General features: G+C 41.5%; 1 protein-coding gene across 1 annotated transcript; it reads left to right on the top strand.

Annotated features, from left to right (window-relative positions):
- Nucleotides 1–3,095: 3,095 nt before the first annotated feature.
- Nucleotides 3,096–19,014, top strand: SMTNL2 (smoothelin like 2). Its single transcript, XM_054287223.1, has 9 exons — nt 3,096–3,514; nt 9,398–9,488; nt 10,182–10,424; nt 11,101–11,151; nt 12,608–12,683; nt 14,721–14,891; nt 15,457–15,574; nt 16,864–17,015; nt 18,703–19,014. Exons 1-9 carry the CDS (start codon nt 3,110–3,112, stop codon nt 18,827–18,829), a joined length of 1,434 nt encoding a protein of 477 aa, XP_054143198.1. The 5' UTR covers nt 3,096–3,109; the 3' UTR covers nt 18,830–19,014.
- The last annotated feature ends 1,932 nt before the right edge of the window (nt 19,015–20,946 follow it).

Genomic DNA, 20,946 nt, shown 5'->3' with positions numbered 1-20,946 from the left:
CCAGTGATTGCTAAGGAGAGGATGACCAGGTCTCAGATACCCGAGATCAGTATTGAGAAAACAAAGTTTGCAGCCATGGCAGCGACTGTTGTCTCTTACATGTTACCCTTTACAGGGCTTGGCATCCTTAGGTGTAACGGAGACTGTTAGTCCTTCTTGTGGTGAGCGAACACGGCCAAAGGAGCTGCCTACCTTCCACAAGTCAGGGAATGGCTGCTCCTATTGCTGCCTTTGGGTGCGTGCGACTGCATGTAGGTCTGTGAATACGTGCCTCATGCATATGCTCTGATACCTTCTGCCACCGTGATTTCAATGTTACAATAATTCCTGGTACAAGTGAGAAGCTGCCTGTCAGTTATAAGAAACAACTGAGGCTTCTTGGCTGTTAGCCTGCTTGGAGTGATTGTTATCTTTGGCTGTTTTCAGTAAGCTTTGCAAATTAGAACTAATGACTGAGATAAGTGACTAAGAACGTAACTCATGTTTTATATTTAGAAGGTTTGTCCTTCCTCAGTGTCCTAGGGTGACGTTATGAGGCTTGTATCCCCTAAAAAACTGTTGTTTCACATGTAGACAGGCTGTGAAATTTCATCTGAGCAGTGATTGTACCCATGCACTCAACTGACCCAATTTCAGAATGGGCTTTTGATATTTAAACTATCCAAAATCTTATGTCTAAGACACCTCTTTAAATCCTTGTTGCATAACTACCACTGGATTGCTTAGCTTTTAGATTAGTACATTTCAGTAGGTTGTGTTTTCCTATGGTCTGAAATGAGTACGCTTTTAACACAAGTCTAGAAAGAACTTATCAGGTGAAGACTTCCCAGCTCATGGTTTGGCTTCTGAATGCACATGGGTACACCCACCTACATTATACGTGCATTTGTCTTTGAAGACATGTAGGGAAGGAAACAGAGTTTGTTTTGATGAAATTACACGTTGCTGCTGTTCTAGGATAGTTTTCAGTTTTTTTCTAGCACTCCAGATTGATTCTAAAAAGTGATAACCACAGGTGCTTAGGGAACTATTGAAACACCATGAACAGAAATGCACCCATTGATCCTGGTCTTTGGTTTGTGGCTCAGACCTGAAAAGAGGCCCTTGACTGCCTGTACTTCAAAAGAAATCCTATTTTCCAATAGAGTTTTGCAGAAGAAGAAAAACCATCAGATATTGAGACAGAGAATCTAGTGTCATTTGGGCATCAAAATATTCCAAATCTCTCAGTTTAAGCTCTGAGAAACTGAGAATTATCTTTCCATCTTTGAATCACTGTTTTGGGCTTCACCTGTGCTATTTACATCCAATAACTGCTTTGAGAGGCTTTTGGAGAGTGACATATTCCCATGCTCTGTCCACCTGCAAAAGGTCCAAAGGAGAAGATTTCAAAAGGGAACAGAAAGGGGGGTGTGGTTTCAGACTGTTGACATATAAAGCTAATTCCTTTTTTGCAACTGGACAGAGAGACAGACAGAAAGTTGTACTTAATTTTTCTGTGAAATTAGGATGTACGTTAACTATTGGTACACTCACCTGTACTGTAAATTGCTCTAAAAGCATGAATGAGAGGAAGTTTTAAGAACACTGGCAGTTTGCAATTACTCTATGGTTGCTGAGTCTCTGTAAACAGCCAAACAATTTTATTTGCTTAGCTCTGCTAGACCTAGCTGAGAATAGGTTGGAAATTTTCTTTCAAAACACCTTTTGTCAGAAAACTAAAATGTCTACTAGATAGCTGTTCTGTGAAAAAGTAGAAATTTTCTTTAGCAATTAAAAAAATTGTCAAAATTGGAAATATTTACTAGAGAAGAGTATTTTCCAAAGAATTACACTATTAGTACCATTAGCTAATAGCTATGAGCTGTCAACAGTAATAACCACAAACACACACATATTGTTTTTCGATTTTTGCATATGTTAAGAAATTGCCTGCGAGCTAATGGTAATTGATTTCTGTTTTCTCTTATTATTGTTTTAGAGTTTTACATATACCGACTGGCGCAGAATGCCAACTTTCCCTGCACATTCCAGATTTACAGGCTTAGCTACTTGCTGCTGCAAGTAGGCTACTATTGACAATTGTTAAATGGTACCAAAGAAGTTGTAGCCACCTGACATAAAGTGCTGTCATGTATAGGCTACCTGATGATGCAAATTTGCCTAAAATATTTCTCAGATTCCCCTTTTCTGTGGGGTTTTTTTGTCTTGTGCTGCAGTAAAGAATATGCCTGAAAGGGTTGTGCATGGTGGCTCTGGTTAGCTGGACAGAAATGTGTCGCATCCACCGTGCACCCAGATTGGATCTGCTGGACGACTTGACAGCTCAATACTAATGGCCATGGAATTGCAGCCTACTGTGGGAAACGTGTAAGTGTGAACATGCTGGTTACAAGTTTCTGCCCATGAAAGCGCAGAAACTTGGCAGTTTGTCTAAGGGTGCTTTTGCGTGCATTTCCGTCTCTATGCCCTCAAAGACCGTTCTCTCCTCCCCTCGTCTCCGTGTTCCCCGCTAAAGAGACTGTGCATACTTTCACATCGTCATCGTCCAAGCAAGCCGGGAAAGACCTGGTACAAACCCCTCCTCCCCTCGTTCTGTCTCTCTCCGATTCCTTCCCGACCCACATCTCCCGCTTCTTCCTTGCTCCACACCAGCGCTGCCGCCCGATTCGAGCCGTCTCGCTCCCGCGGCCCCGCCCGCAGCCCATCGCGGGCTAAAGGCCTCGGGCAGCTGAGAACAATCTCGTGGCCCCGCCCCTTCCCCCTGCTTGTTCTACCATTCCCTCCCGAAATTCCATCTCCCCCTTTGAAGGAGTGCACGCTGAGCGGAGCACACCGGACAGCCGCAGGATCCGCACCATCCGCGCCGCTTCTGTGCGGCGGCTGCCCGGGGCGCGCCCCGCCGAGCCCCCGCGTCCCAGCAGAACGGGCCGTGCCCGGCGGCGCCGGGGGCCGGGCTTAGGGCTGGGCTAGGGGCCGCCGGGAGGCACGGGGAGGTCTCTAAGAGGTGGAGAGGCGACGGCGAAGAGGGAGACGATCCGGCGTCTGCCGATAGCCGCTCCCGACCTTCCTGCGTCCCTGCCCGCGCAGCCTGCGGTGCGCGGACACCATGGCCGGCGAGAGCGAGCATTTGAACAGTCGAGAGGCGCAGACTGTCTGCGACGGCCTGGAACGCTACGAGGACACGCTGCGGGGCGCCGTCCGGGAGATACATGTGGACATCCAGCTGTTCAAGCAAGGAGTAGGCCGGCAGGTGGAGGAGGTGCTGCGCCTCGCCAGCCCCCTGGCACACGCTGTCTCTGAGCTGCAGCAGGAGAACCGGCGCCTCCGGGTACAGCTGGAGCGCCTGTCTCGGCAGGTGGAGGCCCTGGGCAAGTCGGCGGGGCTGTCGCAGGAGTGGGTGAACGAGGCGGCAGAGAGCCCCCAGGTCGTGGGGCCCGGCTCGCCGGCGCAAGGCTCGGCCGACAGCGCCTTCTCCGGTCATGCCAAGCGAACGGTCGCTGGCCGGAGCCAAGTAAGCGGCCAGGGAGACGACAGGAGGGAGGGCCAAGGGCAAGCATGTAGGGATGCTTCACGGGTGTTGCCAGACTGCGTTGGCACGGGATAATGTTTAAGTACACGGGGTTCCTCTTTTGCCAGGGGTCAGTGGTATTTTGGGAGGTGCTCTGAGAGATGGTCTTGGCTGTGATACCATCTAGAGATCTACCTGATTATGGCCCTCTTTGGTCAGACTGGGATCTTGGTTAAAGTAGTAGCAACCTGTCGGTTCCCTGTGGTTAGAAATAAGAGGAGATGGGGCAGTCTAGGCTGTCAATGTACGTGTGTACGCGAATATTTTTGTATCCTTTTTGGACTCGATTCTGGGGGATCTGTGTGCCAACAGTGCTGTCTGCCAGTTGGCAAGCTTGCAAAGGGGAATAGCTTAAGCGTACAGCAGGCAGTGGTTTCCATAAGATAACATCCCGCAGTGAGTCAGTTTTGCTGTCCAACCACTGTCCCTCACTGCTGCACTCGTCCCTCAGAGGTTAACACAAGCTTTCGTGGTGTCCATGACCTGAACTTGCACAAACATAGTCATCCATCCCACTGATAAAACTTTCTGCAGTGTAATGGAGCACTGTAACTTGGTGCACAGAAATCCCAATAGTGGAAAGCTCATCTGGTACCGAGATGTTTTGCGTCATTCTTTTTCTGTGTCTGTCTCTGCGATAAGAATTGAGAGCTCCTGTGCCACCTTTGACACCAGGAGAGCGCTACCAGTCAGTACACTGTGATTCGGTCACATAAAACTAAGGTACTAGAGACTTGGCTTTCACAGATGACAGCCTGTTTCATGTCCTCTGGGTTAAGCATGTCTTAAGGGGGTTTTAAAACTGTTGGAGCTTTAAAAAATGGGTCTGTGGTCTATCTAGGCTTGGGGTTAAAGAAGAAAAGCTTGGAAGTTACATTTACTAGAATTGGTGGGAATGAGCAGAGTCTGTATTGCATTCCAGCCCTCTTCATTCCTACTGACCTGTGAAGGGGATCATTGGGCTTCCTACCTCTGGGCAAATGGAAAGGTAAAACTGTAATTTGATACATTCTAGCAATTGCTGCCTTTCCCCTATGTGACAAAGGTAAGTAGCATCCATACGACTTCCAGACGGCTTCCTTTTTGTTCTGTGGAGCTATCCACACTTGCTTGTATTTCAAGGAATTGAAATAAGATGAGTGATACAGAAGGGACAAGGGATTGTGGTCCCTCACTCCATCACCACTGTCTATGCTGTGGTGTCCACTTCACAGTCTGTGAAAGTCTTGCATCAATGTTACGGCCAATATCCAGCTTTAGGTATCGGTCTGTGTTAAAGCACAGTATGAGCTTTTGTTTGGATGGGAACCTTCCTGCTTTGCTTTGGGGGTTCAAGGAAGATCACTTAAGTGCTGATCGTTCTTCAGTGCCCTCCCAACAATTTAGGTTAGAGAAGTTCCCAAGTTAGCAGAGCTGACCGAAAGGGAATTTCAGTACTGAGAAGTATGGGAGGTGCAACTACAGGCTCTACATGCCAAATTTGTGCAGTGAAAACATGAGTTTGTGGGTCAGGTTCTGATGTGGCTGAATGCAAATGACGAAAGACCGAGCCTTGGTTGTTGGGACAGTTGCTCAGATTTTCTGTAATGAACACTGTTCCTTCAGCTGATTCCAATTTCTGGTTATATGACTGAAGCATTTGAAACAGAATACCATAAATGGCACTGTGTATGTTTACAGACACACGAGCACCTATAATAAAACTGGTGACGCTTCTAGTCTTAGGAAATACTTCCATAATGCGAGACACGAGAAGCAAATAATGCTGACCTGGAAATAGTAGCAAATCAAGATGTGCTCTCTTGCTTCTGAAAAGATTTATTGGCTGAGTTCCTTTTTACTGTGCGGTCGATGCCGCATTAATTGAATATCAGAGATTCTGAGCATCTTTGGTATCTCAGGCATTATATTCCAATATTGCTACATTATTTTTCATGATAATTTCATTTGGGAAAAAAATGAATCCAGGGAATTCCAAGCATAGTTCAGAAGTGAGGACACAAATCTCCTTTTAATTCTAATCTGGGCAATTTCTGCTATGATGTCCCTGAAAGCTGATATGGAGCAGTCTAAATGCTGGTTTTGGTGGAATTTTAAATGGCCGTTAGCTGCTCCGATTTGGAGCTGAGTCTTTCTGTTATTTTGATACCAGACTTCAACTCAGCTCTCTTAACCACGCCAGAGTCTTGAGAGCTGCTTTCACAAAGGTGGAAAATAGGGGATATTTGAAGAGGTAGTTTCAAAGATCTGGATCCTGGAGCCATACCTGCGCTACTGAGCATTTACAAAGAAAGAGTTTTGATCTTTCTTTTGTTGGTCTGATTTTACATTTTTGGCAAGAGCTTCATAACTTACGATATTTCCATAGTTTTTATGATTAAGCATGATGCCTTTGTTAAGAGGGAGAGCTAAAAGTACTTTAAGGGTGTCCCATTTTAAAACTGTCAGAAGAGTTTCTGTATTACTTGGACAGACAGCTGCAGAGAATCTGCCGGCAGTGGTCAAAGCCACAGAGAGATAGATAGCTGGCTATGACCACCTATGAAGGTCTAAACAAGTATTACTACCCATTGGGATCTCTCCCTGATGACCTGATGGCACCTGGCACTTAGGCAGCCTGTGAGTAACTGCATAAGACATGACTTGGGGTCTATATAATGACCTAAGTATTTCCAGCAAAGGTGGGCTGAGAGAGCTGGGGTTATTCAGTCCGGAGACGAGAAGACTTCAGGGAAACCTCACTGCGGCCTTCAAATACTTTAGAGGGCTTACAAAAAGAGGGTGAGGCACTTGTTTTTGTGCGGGCAGATAGCAACAGAACAAGGGGCAATGGTTTTAAACCACTGAAAGTGGGCGGGTTTAGATTAGATGTTAGGAAGAAACCGTTCACTCGAAGGGTGGTGAAGCACAGGTTGCCCGGGAAAGTTGTGGATGCCTCACCCCTATCGGTCTTTGGGGGCAGGTTGGAAGGGCTCCTGAGCAACCTCATCTAATGCATGGAATCCATGTGCATGTCAAGGTGTTGAAACAAGATGATCTTTATGATCCCTTCAAATTCAAACCATTCTATGGTTCTATAATGACAGGGAGATGACATGATTACTAGAGCATTACATACTCTGTTTCCAAACGATCTTAACTCCTCTGTTTGATAAAGGAAGTCGGTTGGTTTAACTTCTTCATTATTCTCTTATACTTCCAGAAGTGTCCTTTTGGAATGGTGACATTTCATGGTTGCCTTGATCCTTATCTAGATTATTTTTGTTGTTTGTTTTAACTCACTGTGGCATAGCCATAGGCACCTGCTGAAGCTGCTAAGAGAGAATTGTTCCCTCCTATCCATTTATATCCAGTACTCCTATTGTTTTTCTTCAGTGCAATAGCTTTTCTAATATGTTCATGGTGTTAAAGGCTTTTTTTTCACGTAGCAGGGTCACTTACAGATAGAGAATACTTGTATTGTCTTGTGGACAATGGCTTTCTTGTAGTAGAATTAAGGGGTAAACATGGTACACTTCTTGCTGGTGTCTAGCTGGCTTGTTTCCATTTCCTCAAAATTTCATTGTTCCCAGTATCTGATATCTCAGTGATCTCTATATATGCGAGGAACGGAGTGTGGAACTTTGCCTCTGTGGCAGTCAGTGGCAATATTACTGTTCATCAAAGTGAAGCAACAATTTCACCTATCATATTTAAGAATGGGATGTACTTCTCCTACATAAACAGCATTTCTAGAACCAATGATTTGTATTGTGACCCTTGTGGTAGTTGGTGGTTTTATGAATGACACTGAATGACTGAAATCTGTCATTTGAGTGAGAGCAATATCATAGGTGTCTGTCATTCTTCTAGAATTTGACCTTGTTGCAGACAAAATCTTGAAGAGACATAACAGACATACACCTTAGAGGTTCAGCGAGGAAATAACAATTGTGTTTCTTTTTTTTTTCCTAATCTTGTGAACTGGTGCTTATTTTTTCTGAATGCATTGAATTTTTACTACTGGCTTGCGATAATTGCAGCTTCCAGTTAAGGATCTCCAAAGTGTAACTTCTTTGCAGCAAAGGAGAAATTCCAGCAGCCCTATAACTATGGAAAGTATCACCCTCCTTACATGGAAACCTCTGACCTACACAGAGATTAGTTCTACAAACCAGTTTTGGATAAGGCATCCAAAATATTAGTGTTAACTTTCTTTTCTTCATCAGTTCTTCATTGTGTTGTTGTCACATGAGTTGTACAAATGTGTACTTCTTATTATTAAGATCAGATATGTGTAGTTATCCCTCTGCTATTTATAATCTATATAACCAGCACTGACAGAAGTAGTATTGCTAAACACGAGTTTGTCAGAAGCTTGGCATCTCCACGGTGAATTCTGAAAGTACTTCAGTCTGACACTACCAAATGCACATCAGAATTTGATCTCAGATCCTCCCACTGTTCTGTCAGCACATGGGCCTTCTTCCCCATCCTCCAGCCTGGTATCAGTTTCTTCTTTGGCACTGTTAGCCAAACTGTAGCAGTCAGGTTTGCATGAAATAAGGCAACGCAGCACTTGACATTGCATTAGAAGGCCAGTTCAGTGTGTAAAATGCTACGTGACCTTTGCAACAATCATGTCATTTGATGATTTTACTCACCCACACCTCCCCAGCTTATAAAAGTAGATTCATGTTTACAGCCTACACAGGCATTCTTCACATTCAGGTCATAATGTGACATGAATGGCTAAACAGTTCTAACTGTGTATCATGGGTACATTATAGGGAGTTGCATTAGCTGTGCTTCACATTTCAGTTCTGGATTTGGGCAGTAACTGTTGACTGGGATCTCAGTTGCACTAAATGCAGCAATAAAGGTTCTGAACCTCTGATTCTGCGTGGTTTCTATAATTAGTATTTGCTTAATTTGTAATTTTCTCAGTCCTGGCAGCTAGTGATGACCGAGTTTATTCATGCACAGTACCTTTTTCAAAAGTTTCAAAATAGTGGGTTTCTCCCAGAAATTAAAACATCTGGGTATAACTACGCAATCAATGAACATTTTTGTGGACTGTGTGTTGGGGAATTTCTCTCTACTACTTGTAGCTGCTGCTTCTTCTTGGAAACTTAACTGCCGTAATCATGTATCTGTGAAGCAGTTTCTTCTTCCTTTAGTTATGCAGCCAAAAATCACATAGTTCCTCACGATTTCACATGCCCCTTCACCCCCCCAAAAAACCCCATCCCCACCAGACAAAAAACGCAATCAAACCCCTCAAAAACCACCACAACCTCCTACTAAACCCACAAAAAAACTCCTGGCTGATTTTTCTGGAATTATATTGACAGCCATTACGAGGACAGTTTATGCTTTTGCCAGAAAAAAAGCTATCCTTACAAACGCTGCAGATCATAAAATAGCTGTAGTGTCCTAGGATTGAATTTACTTTGTAATGCCTGTACAATATGTTTTTATACTGTATTTTCTTTCTGCAGCAAATAAAAAAAATGAACAGCATTATTCTATGCAATCTCAATCAATTTCTCCACTGTTACATCAAGTCTTCTGTTTATCACCGTTGCAGTGGGTGCTGATACCTTTATCTAACAAAAGATAACACCTCCTAGGATCCTTTAAGGACACACGTGAAGATTGATTTAACTTATGCATTGCCAATGCTTCATTCACAGGCTCAGCTCCTGGGGTTAGGTAATTGTTCCTTTCTTATTTTGTGGTCTCTTGCATGAGGAAGACCTGTTCTTGGCAGGTGTTTCTGGATATTCTTCTCACTTTTGCTGCTGTTTGAAATTTAGCTGTCGTGTCTGTTTTCTTTTCTGACAGAGTGTAGACCTGGATGACCACCAGAAACCTGAGTTCAGAAGAGTTTTTAGTTCTTCCATCATTGAAAATGGGCATCGATCTTCATCATCAGGTAGGAACAGGGCGTGAAATGAAGCAGCACTGCTTGTAAAATACCTGATCTTGGCAGTCATAGAGCAGGACTCACATTTTTGAAGGGTTAGAATCTTCTATAGTTTCTATGGATATTTTCCAGTGGCACCTGTACTTTATTTCATAATTAGGAGTTTAATTTCTAAACTTTGGCTTTACTGTTAAGCATGTACTACGGTGTTTCATAAATTGGAGGCTATTACACCTGCATTAACTTGAGACACGAGCGGTAAGACCTTCTGTGGTGGGTGCCATTGTAGTCTTGTGTCCCAAAACATGTTGCAAGTCACCCATCTGCTTCTGTCATCCTTCAGTGGAGGAAGGAAAGAGTCATATACAGTGTTTCATAAAACCATGAATAAAAATGCTGCTTCCCTAACTGGGGCAGGAGATTGTGAGTGAGAGCTGCGCAGAGGAAGAGAAGTTTACCAAATGCAAATGCTAATGTATTAATGATCTGAAGATATTGCTCCTGCTGAGATTCACATAGAGTAAGTGTGATCGCTGCAAGGGTCACTTGGGCTAGGGTTGTTTCTGCTATGTAGATGGTATAATGTTTCAAAGAGGAGTAAGTCCAACGACCTGTAAAATAAAGTTGTTGCATGAACATTCGTTTGTAGCTTTGTTACAAACTGCAAACAAATTTACTTCCTCTCTCCCATTTTTTATTCAGGTCAGGCAAAAGTCACCCATGAACTGACCTGTTTTCAGATGTCAGAATCTTCGTCCCCCGAAGCCCATGCCCCTGCAGTCACCTTACAGATGCCCCACCTTCCCGTTACTGCAGTAACCAGGATATCTGAGAAGTTTTCAGGAGAGAGCATCTGTTCAGCAGGAACAACTACTACATCTTCTTGCCTGCTGGGACAGGGCAAGTGCGCAAATAAAATGGGAGTAAAATCTTCCAACCAGCCAGGTAAAAGAGAAAAATAACTTGCTGAAGCTGCATCCCGTTTCCTTTCTTCAACTGGCGCTATGAGTTTTGTCCTGTGACCTAGTGGCCATTATGAAACCTTGCTTCTATGGCTATATATCCCATTGTGGGACATTCCATTTTGGAACTGTGGGTCCTAGCTGGAGCTTTCAGCTGTAATGTCACATCTGCAGAGAATTCTTGTGCCTAACGTAGTTGAGTTTTTAGTGAAGTGTATCTTACAGCACAGTTACTGAATTCAGTAAGTTACTGAATCTCTTAAACATGCCCAGCTGTTTTCATGAAATTTGTGGACATTTTTAATGCTTTAGGACTGGAGATCCTGTGTGAAGTTAGGCAGATATTTGGCCAGCAGGTTCTAATAGTCATTTGGAAGAAGGAATGACTGACAGCAGTCTGACACATATACATATGTCCGTGATTGCAGAATCTTAGTTATATTGAAACTGAGTTTAAAAAAAAAATCACATGGAAGTCGTTCATCCTTGGCTGTGACACTTACAAATTGGACTATATATACGAGTCAGAAATTACAGAAGGAGACTGGGATGGGATTGCTAGCAAGAGATAGGGGTTATTTGCAGACGATTCTTTCAGTTTTTATCTTACTAAAACTAAAAATGTAGCAAACACTTCCTTTGTCTTTGTGCTGATACAGTGAAGGACTGGAATTCAATTACAGTGAGAACAATGGATTCATCTGCTACTGGTGAGTATTCCTATATGCATGCCCTTATGCAACAAAAATTGAGAGTGATTCTGGGCTCTTTGGGGGATCTGAGCATGTACTTTTGACTTGTAGGTACATGGTAATACTAACATTGCTAACAAGTATATGTATACAGACTCACAGAATCACAAACACTTGTTCTACTCCATCAGTTCAAAGTGAGGGGTACTTACCCTTACTTGCACAGTGATGTATGTGTGTACTGTTAGGCAATCTCTGCAGTGGAAACCATAGGTGCCAGAAAAGTGAGGCAGGCAGCTTGAGCAGCGAAGATTTCAGCTGATCAAGTGAAAACTGTGACTGCACACAAGGCAGTTGGAAAGTGGCGTGCCCACCCTCGTATGCTGAAGCAAATTACTTTGAGCTTTCTGATTTCAGTTGAAATAGATGAGTTGATCTCTCTCCAAAAGTACCTGTGATTGCTGTCACCAAGTTGTTACCGTCTGCATAATGTACTGACATTTCACAGTGGTCTCAAGTGTCGGTCTACTTAGCAATATATGTAGCTCTTCTGGAATAAGGATTACCTTCCTCCTCATCTGAAAACATCTGAGATTGGCATAAGTATATGGCAACTGTAAGTGGTCACAAATTTGTCACACCTGTATGCTGGCATCTACCAGTGTGTTTTACATGAGAAGTGTAGTTGATCTGGATCACTTCTATAAGAAGAGGGAAGAATTCTGCATTTTCAGAGAGTAGGACAGTGATCAGGTTGGACTGCTTCTAAGATGGCAGTCCTTCATGTATAGAAGGAGCTTTCAAGAAATCAGTTGCTGGTTTATGCAACAAGTTTTGGCTTTGGTATGTTAAAACTGGGCAAGACACTCCACTGTTTTGCAATTATAGAGCATAGCTGGAGTCCAAAGCTGAGCCCTAAGAGGCAAAGCACATAAGGTAGAACCTCGGAGGTGGAGGGAGGAAGAGGCAAAGTTGATTTTAAGCCACATTTGCAACTTTGAGTCTGTTCTACTTTACAAACTAAAATGTCTTCCTGGTAGAAATGAGATCATTTAAATTATGTACTCATCAGCATACTCAATTACATTAAACTCCCCAGGGCTTGTCTGCTAGAATGACTTTTGCAAGCACCACTTTTTCCTTTAACTGACATGTCAGTGGCAGTGTGCCCTGCTCTGAGGGCCCGAAGTGATCTGACCTTCCAAATGCAGTTTTATCAAAGGCATCCTCTTGGAGTCCTTCCTGGTATGCCTATACTATCCTCGCTGCAGTTTTACAGAGGAATTGAACTGCTGGGGAAAATCCTTCCCCAGCCTGTTAGCTCAAATGGAAGTCAGAGGCCTGCAGCTTTACAGTGTGGTGAGTAAAAAATCAATGCGTGTCTATCCGCCAGGAAAGCACACGAGGAAAGTTTCTATTTGAAAGCACATGAGGAAAATTTCTGCACTAATGCATCTTTTCTTTTTTTACATAGAGAATGCTACTTCTGTCACCAAGCCTGTGTCAACTGTGAACTACGGGCTGCGTAGTGGAGCCAAAACTGGTGAAAGGTATGCATTTTTCATGACATTTTGTTAGGCCATTGTGGTCAATGTAGTCTCAAGGGACAGGTGCTCTGCTGACTTGGAAAACAGGTGAGTCCCAGATGCTGTTTTAAGCATTGGATGTATAATTGTACATTAATCTACTTGCCCCGTAATCTCTTACATTAACATAGGTAGTTCATTTAATGTATGTATGTACATACATTAAATTACATTAATGTATGTAATGTATGTGCTATGCCCATCAACATGTAAATGGGCATATTCCTCTTAACCACACTTCTACTTTCAGCAAATAACCAATCGATGTCAATGACTACTGGAATAATCACACTATCTGTACTAAAACCATCCTAGTGATGTACTGTACATAGTAGTTTTCATTCAACACAGCAGTGCTTATATACATACCCTGAATGTTCTCAGGTGAAACATACCAGGTTATTTATTGATTGTACTTCTCACAGGAAATCAGCAACTTGCTGTATACATCATGCTATATGTCTAGTTTGAGGATCACTCATTCTCCCTGCATGACTTGCTCTTTTGTGCCTCTGATTCCTATATCAGGGCCATATCCTGGTTAATCCTCACACCTTTCTTTCCACGAGGCATCTGGTAGGCTGTGCATGAACATCATGCCTGTGATTACAGCTTTGGATAGCCTTAGCACGTTTGGCTCCTTTTTTGGTGGGGGGTGCTTCTTCAGGCTGTCCCACCAGTGCACCAAAGAACAAATGAGACACTGGTGCTATATTTTAAGTGTGTTAAAGGCTGTGAGCTTTCCTCTGGGCTAAGTGGAACAGAGATGAGAAGGGACAAAATTTTACAGAGCACTTTCAAGTAGACCTAACTGTGGATTTACACATTGTTTTAGTCTTATTCAGTAAGATTATCAGTGCTTGATAGTGGTGGATTTTTGTTAGGAGGAGGAAGTTGTCAGATCCTTTGAAAACAGTTTTAAATATACTAATCTGTGTTGAAATTAGTACTTTGGGTTTATTTTTGGAAACCAACATATAATTACCAGCAAATATCCTTAGTTTGGCTAGCCTAGACTTTAATTTGTAGATAAATGCCTTCCTGAGGACTACTACACACTCTTTATTAACTCAAGTTGCAGTTGCTTAGTAGAGGATTACATGTTATCACAATTATTCCTGGCATATACAGACATGCTTAGCATGCAAAATATCCATCAAGAAAAGAACTGGAGAGAAGAATGTTTAAATCTCTTAAATTAGGCTTGTATCTGTCTTGAAAACAATCCCAAATTAGGTATTACATTTCCTCCCAGGTAGTTCCAACATCAGCACTTCAGTATTGGAGTCATGATACAGTGAGCACCCTAGAAACCTTGGTGTCATACCCGACCTCCATCTGTAACAGAAATAAACGTGTGACACTGATGTCATTGTTCTTTGCCTGTTTCCCCATCTCTGCGATATGGAGTAATTCCAAATGCAATGTTTGGCTTGCTTCATTAATGCCAATGAAGCAGTATATGGCTCAAACAAACACAAATTAGAATATCTTTCTCAATCACATATACAGCTTGCAGTCAGTAAAGCAACACTGTCAGAAGGTCAGAATTCTGTGTGCTACAAGTAAAAATTTCAAAAGTACTTCATGATTTATTCTTCAAGTTTCATTTTAAAAATGTCATAGCCTCCAAGAATCCTGAAGTTGGAAATTGATGGGATTTAGTGCTCGTGTGTGGCCACAACTTTTTTGTCTTCTTTTTTTTCTTGAAGGTTTGTAATTGTTGTTCTGCTCAATGCTGCAAAGTGCTTGTGGCTTGCCCAGCTGTGTCTTATTTGTAACAGTACCTCAGGTGCCTCAATACTTATGTGCTGTTGTGTCTTAATAATAATTTTACTTTTATTAACATTGCTTTTGATGCAGGTCCTTTTCATGCAGGTCCTCTTGAAATGGATCTTTTGGACGGTTTAGAGACAACAGTTGAACATTTATGCTTGCTCTTGTCACTGCAGAGAGTTACTCTTTCATTTACTACTTACTTTTCACGTTATGTTTCTCCAGTGCCATTGACAGTTGCTGTGAGGTGACCCCCAGCTCTCACTCACCTCCTCCTACTGTGCATCGCCCGGTTGAAAGGAGGCGAGAATTGGTGCGGTCTCAGACGCTCCCGCGGACTTCAGGAACGCAGGCCAGGAAAGCGCTTTTTGAAAAACTTGAACGCGATGATGCAAAGTACGTCTCAGTCCTTGTCTCCAGAATGGTTTGTTAATGGAAAACTAATTTGTCGGTTATTACCAGCAGAGTACAGCTGGGTGGGAGAACTCTCTCCGTGTAGGATTTGGAGCTTAGCGACAATATGAGGCCCCTAAAGTTTCACTGACTCCACAGACCAAGCCTTGGAAATTCACAGCTACAGAATCTTCTGACTTTGGAGTTGTTCAGCTGAAGCAGCAGGTTCCCTTTATCAGGGAAGAGTTCTGTGAAAGCTGCCTTCTCCATCATTACAGGAGCCTGCAAATATAGTGACTTTCTGTTGCCATTCATTAAGGATCAAAATATATACACTTCTTGATGGGAGTATGATTTAAAGAAAAGAGGGATTGGAATTGGAATTCTGGCTTTTGTTTAATAAAACTAAGTTATTCTTGCAGGACCAACAAGTCGAGGTTTCAGCAACATGTTTCTCAAATATCATCTGGACAAGGGCTGACCTGAGCAAAGCTGTATAGATGTTCCTGACAAATAGGTTTAAGTTTTTCTAGAATATAATTTAATCTGGTCTCTGTTAATTTTCCAGAGGAAAAGGAGAATCCAGAGCTAAGCTGAAGAGGTCGCTGAGTTTTGGGGTTGCCAGCGCTAGCAGCATTAAACAAATTCTGTTAGACTGGTGTCGCTCAAAAACCATAGGATACAAGGTAAAGATATGGTAGTATTTTCATCTCTCTCTTTTTTGTTTCAAGAGAATTTGCCGAATTCCGTGCTCAAAGGGTGAATGTAAAATATGCTAGAGAATTAGTTAATTTCCTCAAAGTCATCAATTTTTGTGTGGGTAACATGAATATGGTTTGTGTAGGCAGCAATTCAAGACTGTCAGTGACTGCATGAATGAGATTCTGTATGTATATTAAAGCAATGCATTATTGTTTTTCTAAAAGCCAACCTTTTTGTGCTTATGGATAAAAATTTCAGTATACACTCAGACTTTTTTTTCTTAGTTGCAGGCTGTAATTTTTTATTCACAGTATACATAACAATTTCTGAATACATGGAGACTATGGCCATTTTGCTACATGCACACCCAAGTACTCTCTTAGTATTCGACAAATAAATTTGTAATAAATGGTTGAGTTGCAATCATACTTTGAGTAAATTTTTATGAGGTAGCATCAGTGTCACTACAGGAATACAGCAGTTGAGATTTTACTCGTTTTACCTGGCCTTAAACTGCAACTGTCAAAGAAATACAGAATTTTTTTCCTAGGGATTTTTTGCATATGTTTAGTATGTTTTTCAACATTACTAAATGCGCATAATTATTGCTAAACTGTAGATTATAGTATAAAACTAATTAAAATTATCAGAAAAGCTGGGACTTGAATTTTATATGATGAGAAAGCAGCACGAAACAAATATGTTTCTTTTCACTGTGGCATTTGAAAGTAACAATAAGAATCTGTTTTGAGAATCAGGTTGTGCATGATTGTTCTTATGCTTCTACCTATCTATGTGTAAACAGATACTGAATTGGGCAAAGCCAGCAAGCATAGTCTTTATCTAGGGTTATTCACAAAATGAACTGTTCTTCAATTTTAAATCCTCCGTAGGGTGATTATGGTTATATATAAGCAGTGTCCTTGATTTCCGCAGATACTGAGCAGGTGCATCTGGCCTTCTCCAGTGCTCACTGATGTTGATGAGATTCTTCACAGTATTTTCAGTGGGCTTTGAATCAGATCAGGGACCTTGACTATGCGTCTGCTTTGCATCTGGCTATTTCAGGCAAAGAGCTTTTATTGCTTTTTTAGTGCCATTTTTTTCCCAGAATGTCAACAATGAACTGGACATACAAAGATGGGAAGAAGAAAATAAAGCCTGTGCTCTTGCTGGTGGGAAAGAATGATAGAAAACTGCATTGAACAAAAGCAGCTGCTCTTATTTGTTCCCCTGTGCTGCATTAACATGTGTATTTTTTTCATCATGACAGCACATTGATCTGCAGAACTTCTCCTCAAGCTGGAATGATGGGATGGCGTTCTGCGCTCTTGTGCATTCTTTCTTTCCTGAAGCTTTTGATTATAATAAGCTTGACCCAGCTAACCGCAAGCAGAACTTTGAGCTGGCCTTCACAACGGCTGAGTGAGTACATTAGCGCTCTGGGAAGTGCTTCCAGTTCAAGTCTAATGCACCTGAGCAGCAGTGAAGATTTTCGTTATTATTCTTTTTGACTCTCTGTTGATGCCTTGGGAGGCTACCTAGAACAGAGGCTAGACAGTGTTAAAGGAATAAAGTAGGTATTTAATATAAAAAGGCCTTCAAAGGATACACCTTGGACAGTACAAGAGCGTGGCCAAGGCCACATCCGGGATGGATGACGGATCACACGTTTTCACACTTTTGTAAGTTTTGGTCCATTTACATATTGGGGGTTAATTGTCCAATTACACCTTCAGATTATGAAGCCCCATCCTCCCAGATTGCTCTGCAGAGACAATGCATAGAACGTGTGAGACTTCATCTCTAACTGTACCTTGTTTTGCTTGAAAAAGAACAAAGGTTGAATTCAGTGTAAGTACAGATCAAGACTGAGAGCTTCTCAGTATCTCAACCAAGTAACTGCATTTCTGAAAACAGGCAGAGCTAATACCCTCAGTCACATTATCCAGATTTTTTTTTTATGCTGTATAGCAGGTAGTTAAATGCTAACTAATTTGTTAAAGTCATTATGAATGTGAACCTGCCAGTCAGAAATAGTAACATTTTTGAGCTGATATCAATGGGATTCTTAGGGTAAGACCTCTCCATGTGGTATGCAGCTGGGTTTGGTACACTTTTTCCAAATGGTAACAGGCGATACGAACACATGGCTAATGAGGTAACTTAAAGAACTGGATTTGCCATTGCCCATTTCTCGACATAATGTTGTTTCTCCTTATTACAGCCTCTAGCAAAGGAATTAATTTGGGAAATACAAGTATTTTTTTAAGTACACATATATGTATATATAAAAAAATTTTGTTGCTTGTCAGTGAGTTGAAGGAGATTCTGTGATACATTTAGGTGATCTCCAAAAAACTATCTACAACTCTCAAAGGAAAGCTGCAGTGTTCTTCTACCTCAGTTTATATAAACAGTAAGTTCAGGGGAGAACAAAAGACACCATAAACACAACACTAAGAAACATTACGTGAGAGAAAATTACATAAACTATTCGTAGCTATGATTGCCTTTAAACTGATTTGAGTGTCAGTAAAGGCTATTTTCTCAGCTATTGCTGTTCACCCCAGTACTAGCTATGCTGATAAAATTGATCCCTGCCCTTTTGATTTTTCATCTTAAGCCTCTGCAGATCTGTTCCTTTCTGCTGGTCCAGATCACTCACATCTTGATGAAATGGGTGTGGTGGAGAACAAACAATTCACAGCCACATAGGCCTTCATCAGCACATCTCATCTCCTCCTGAGTTTTTCCATTCTTTTAGAACTCCCTATATATTAACCAAGAACTGAGACATGGGCACAGTAGTGTGAGATTGGGTTACATGCTACAGATATAAGGAATGTGAATCATAGTGAAAAAAGCACCACCCCTCCAGGGCTTTAGATCAGATCCCACTATAAAGCAAGAGACAGAAAGAACAGGAATATTCTGTTGTCAGAAAAATAACAATGTCCAGCCCAACCCTGCTCAATTCATTGTGAAATGAAATGCTGCCAATAAACCTCAGGATTTCTTAAATGTTTCAATCATGCTCAGAGCATCAAATGAATCCTGGAAGCAGTTATGTAACTCTTGATTTGTTGTATCTGTTTTATTGTTAATACAGGAAAATGGCTCACTGTGACCGTCTGATAGAAGTGGAAGACATGATGGTGATGGGTCACAAGCCAGATCCCATGTGCGTCTTCACCTATGTCCAGTCTCTGTACAGTCATCTACGATGTTTTGAATAAAACCATCAACACCTCTCCAGCCAGAAGGGTCAAGTACAGCATACTAACAGGAAGACTGACATTCTGCAAATGGAACACAGTATTATTTCTTGCTTTGTACTGTCCCTTTGCTTACATTCAGCTGTGTAGCTGGCTGGCTGAAGTATTGCTGAGCACTGCCCTGAAGTGTTGATCACATCACCGTGTCAATAGGTTTGACAAAGACAAAAAGACATTGGCAAAAGCACATATTGTGATTTCGGTGCTAGTAGTAGATTGGATTTTTAGGATTTTTATGTTTAAAGATCACAGGAAGCAAATGTACTTCTCCTGTCTTTAAGGTTAGGGACAATTTTATGCAGTGATTCTGCTATGAAGGTGTTCCATCTTAAAATGAAGGTAAAACTCCAGAAGACAGCACCTTCAGTTTCACTTCTCTGTTAAACATAGCATAAAAGAAATGGCAGATGGACAAGGAAAATTCTGTTTAGCAAATAATGACCTAGAGTACTCAACCATTAGAGCAATCATGCCTCTCCTCCAACCCTACCCCTCTACTCTAGCATACACACAGAGAGATCAAACAGGCATTGTTTTGTTCTCTTAAATCATAAAGAGGGCATAGCCTCTTGTCTGATGAATGTGGTGACAGATTGCTATGTTACATAGTGGCATTTGTCTGTAATGGTCAAATATAATAGTATTTGCTGAGAGGGTTGCTAATGCCTCTACTGGCAGTCCTGGATTGATTTCTTTATCAGACTACTAGCAACAGCTGGGACTCCTCTTTGTCTGAGATCGTGTGCTTGCATGGTTTAGGATTGCAGGAAAGGTAGGAGCTAGCAAGGTACAAAATTCTTTGAACAGTTGTAACAGAAACAAGCCTGTAATGTCCTTTTACCTGGACTCAGGGGGAAAGCAGCTCTTCAGTGTGGACAAGAGTGAACTCTTTTCAGTACAGATGCTGATTCTGAGGCAAATGAACAATACACAAAAATATATATGGAAAGATTGTGGGAGTTTTGAAATAGTTTCAAAAGCCTTGCACTAGTTTCAGTTTTCAGTTAAATTACTATCAAAACCACACTACAGTTAGTTTATTCCAGATTTACTGGACTAAAAAATGCCTTCTAAAATTATTTCTTCCCTAAGAACAGGCTCATAGAAAGAAAAAAAACTGAAAGCCACAAATTGTCTGCTCATGCTAGAGAATATTTTTTAACCTGCCCTTGTGCTTTTTGTAGATATTTAGAAGGATTAATTTGGTTATACATTGATGTGTAGATATTTAGAAAAATTAATTGGTTCCGTATTGATGAACATTTATAATAAAATATGTCAAGCATTCTTCAGATTTATTGCATCTTTTTAGAATGATGTGACAGCCAAGTAAAATCAGTGAAAACACAGACCTTTTACTTAAAAGATTTTTGTTCCAGTCATGATTCTGTGTGCTCTGAATTTCAGTTAAAAAAGTACATAAGTTCAACTGCATTTGAAATACAATTTTACTTCAGTCTCCCTTTCTAGTCTAGTTTACTTAAAAACCATGAATGAAGCAACTGCTTTGTTGGCATATAAATGCCATTGCCTTCAGTTCTTTACTTTGTCTTGAATGATTATAATTCTGAGGAGTAAGTGTGTGCCTGTAGCTCTACCAAATGCACTGTAAGGATAAACACATTGTAGTTATGTTTTGGAGGAGTTTTGGTTAAGCATGTGGAGAAATCTGTCCAAAACTGGCACATACAACACACCTATTTACATTCTTACAGTAGAATACTTTTTAGTGAGTCCATCATAATTACCACAAGAGGGGCAATACTGGCTTAATACATCGCATTCCTTCACAGTCCGAGGTCAGAGATGATTTTACTGTGTGATGTGAGTGCTGAAGATGCAGGTAAGTGCTTGGCCAATTTAGGCCTAATAGCATATAATTATATAAAGGAACTTTTGGACTGTAAAATTATTGCTAATTCACCAGTGTGAATCTACATACTTTCTGTAATTTAGCTTGTTTTTGCAGCTATCCACAAGGTATTTGTACAGGTTTTCTAAAGTCTTCCCACTTCAGAGAGGTGATTGTAAAGATATCTGGGACTTACCAGCCACCTGTTTGCAGGATAGTTGAAGAC

The sequence above is a fragment of the Melozone crissalis genome, unplaced genomic scaffold, assembly GCF_028551555.1.
Source record: "Melozone crissalis strain CALT ecotype California unplaced genomic scaffold, PUWL_Pcris_2 ptg000057l_1, whole genome shotgun sequence".
NCBI classification, from domain to species: Eukaryota; Metazoa; Chordata; class Aves; order Passeriformes; family Passerellidae; genus Melozone; species Melozone crissalis.
Note: the sequence above shows the minus strand (reverse complement) of the source record. Positions and strands in the feature narration are given on the sequence as shown.

Bases quoted from the DNA above. Each gene is read 5' to 3' on its own strand.
- SMTNL2 (XM_054287223.1), top strand. From the start codon at position 3,110: ATGGCCGGCGAGAGCGAGCATTTGAACAGTCGAGAGGCGCAGACTGTC. The intron at 11,152-12,607 runs GTGAGTATTCCT...TTTTTTACATAG, and splicing joins AATGGATTCATCTGCTACTG to AGAATGCTACTTCTGTCACC. The intron at 15,575-16,863 runs GTAAAGATATGG...TCATCATGACAG, and splicing joins CAAAAACCATAGGATACAAG to CACATTGATCTGCAGAACTT.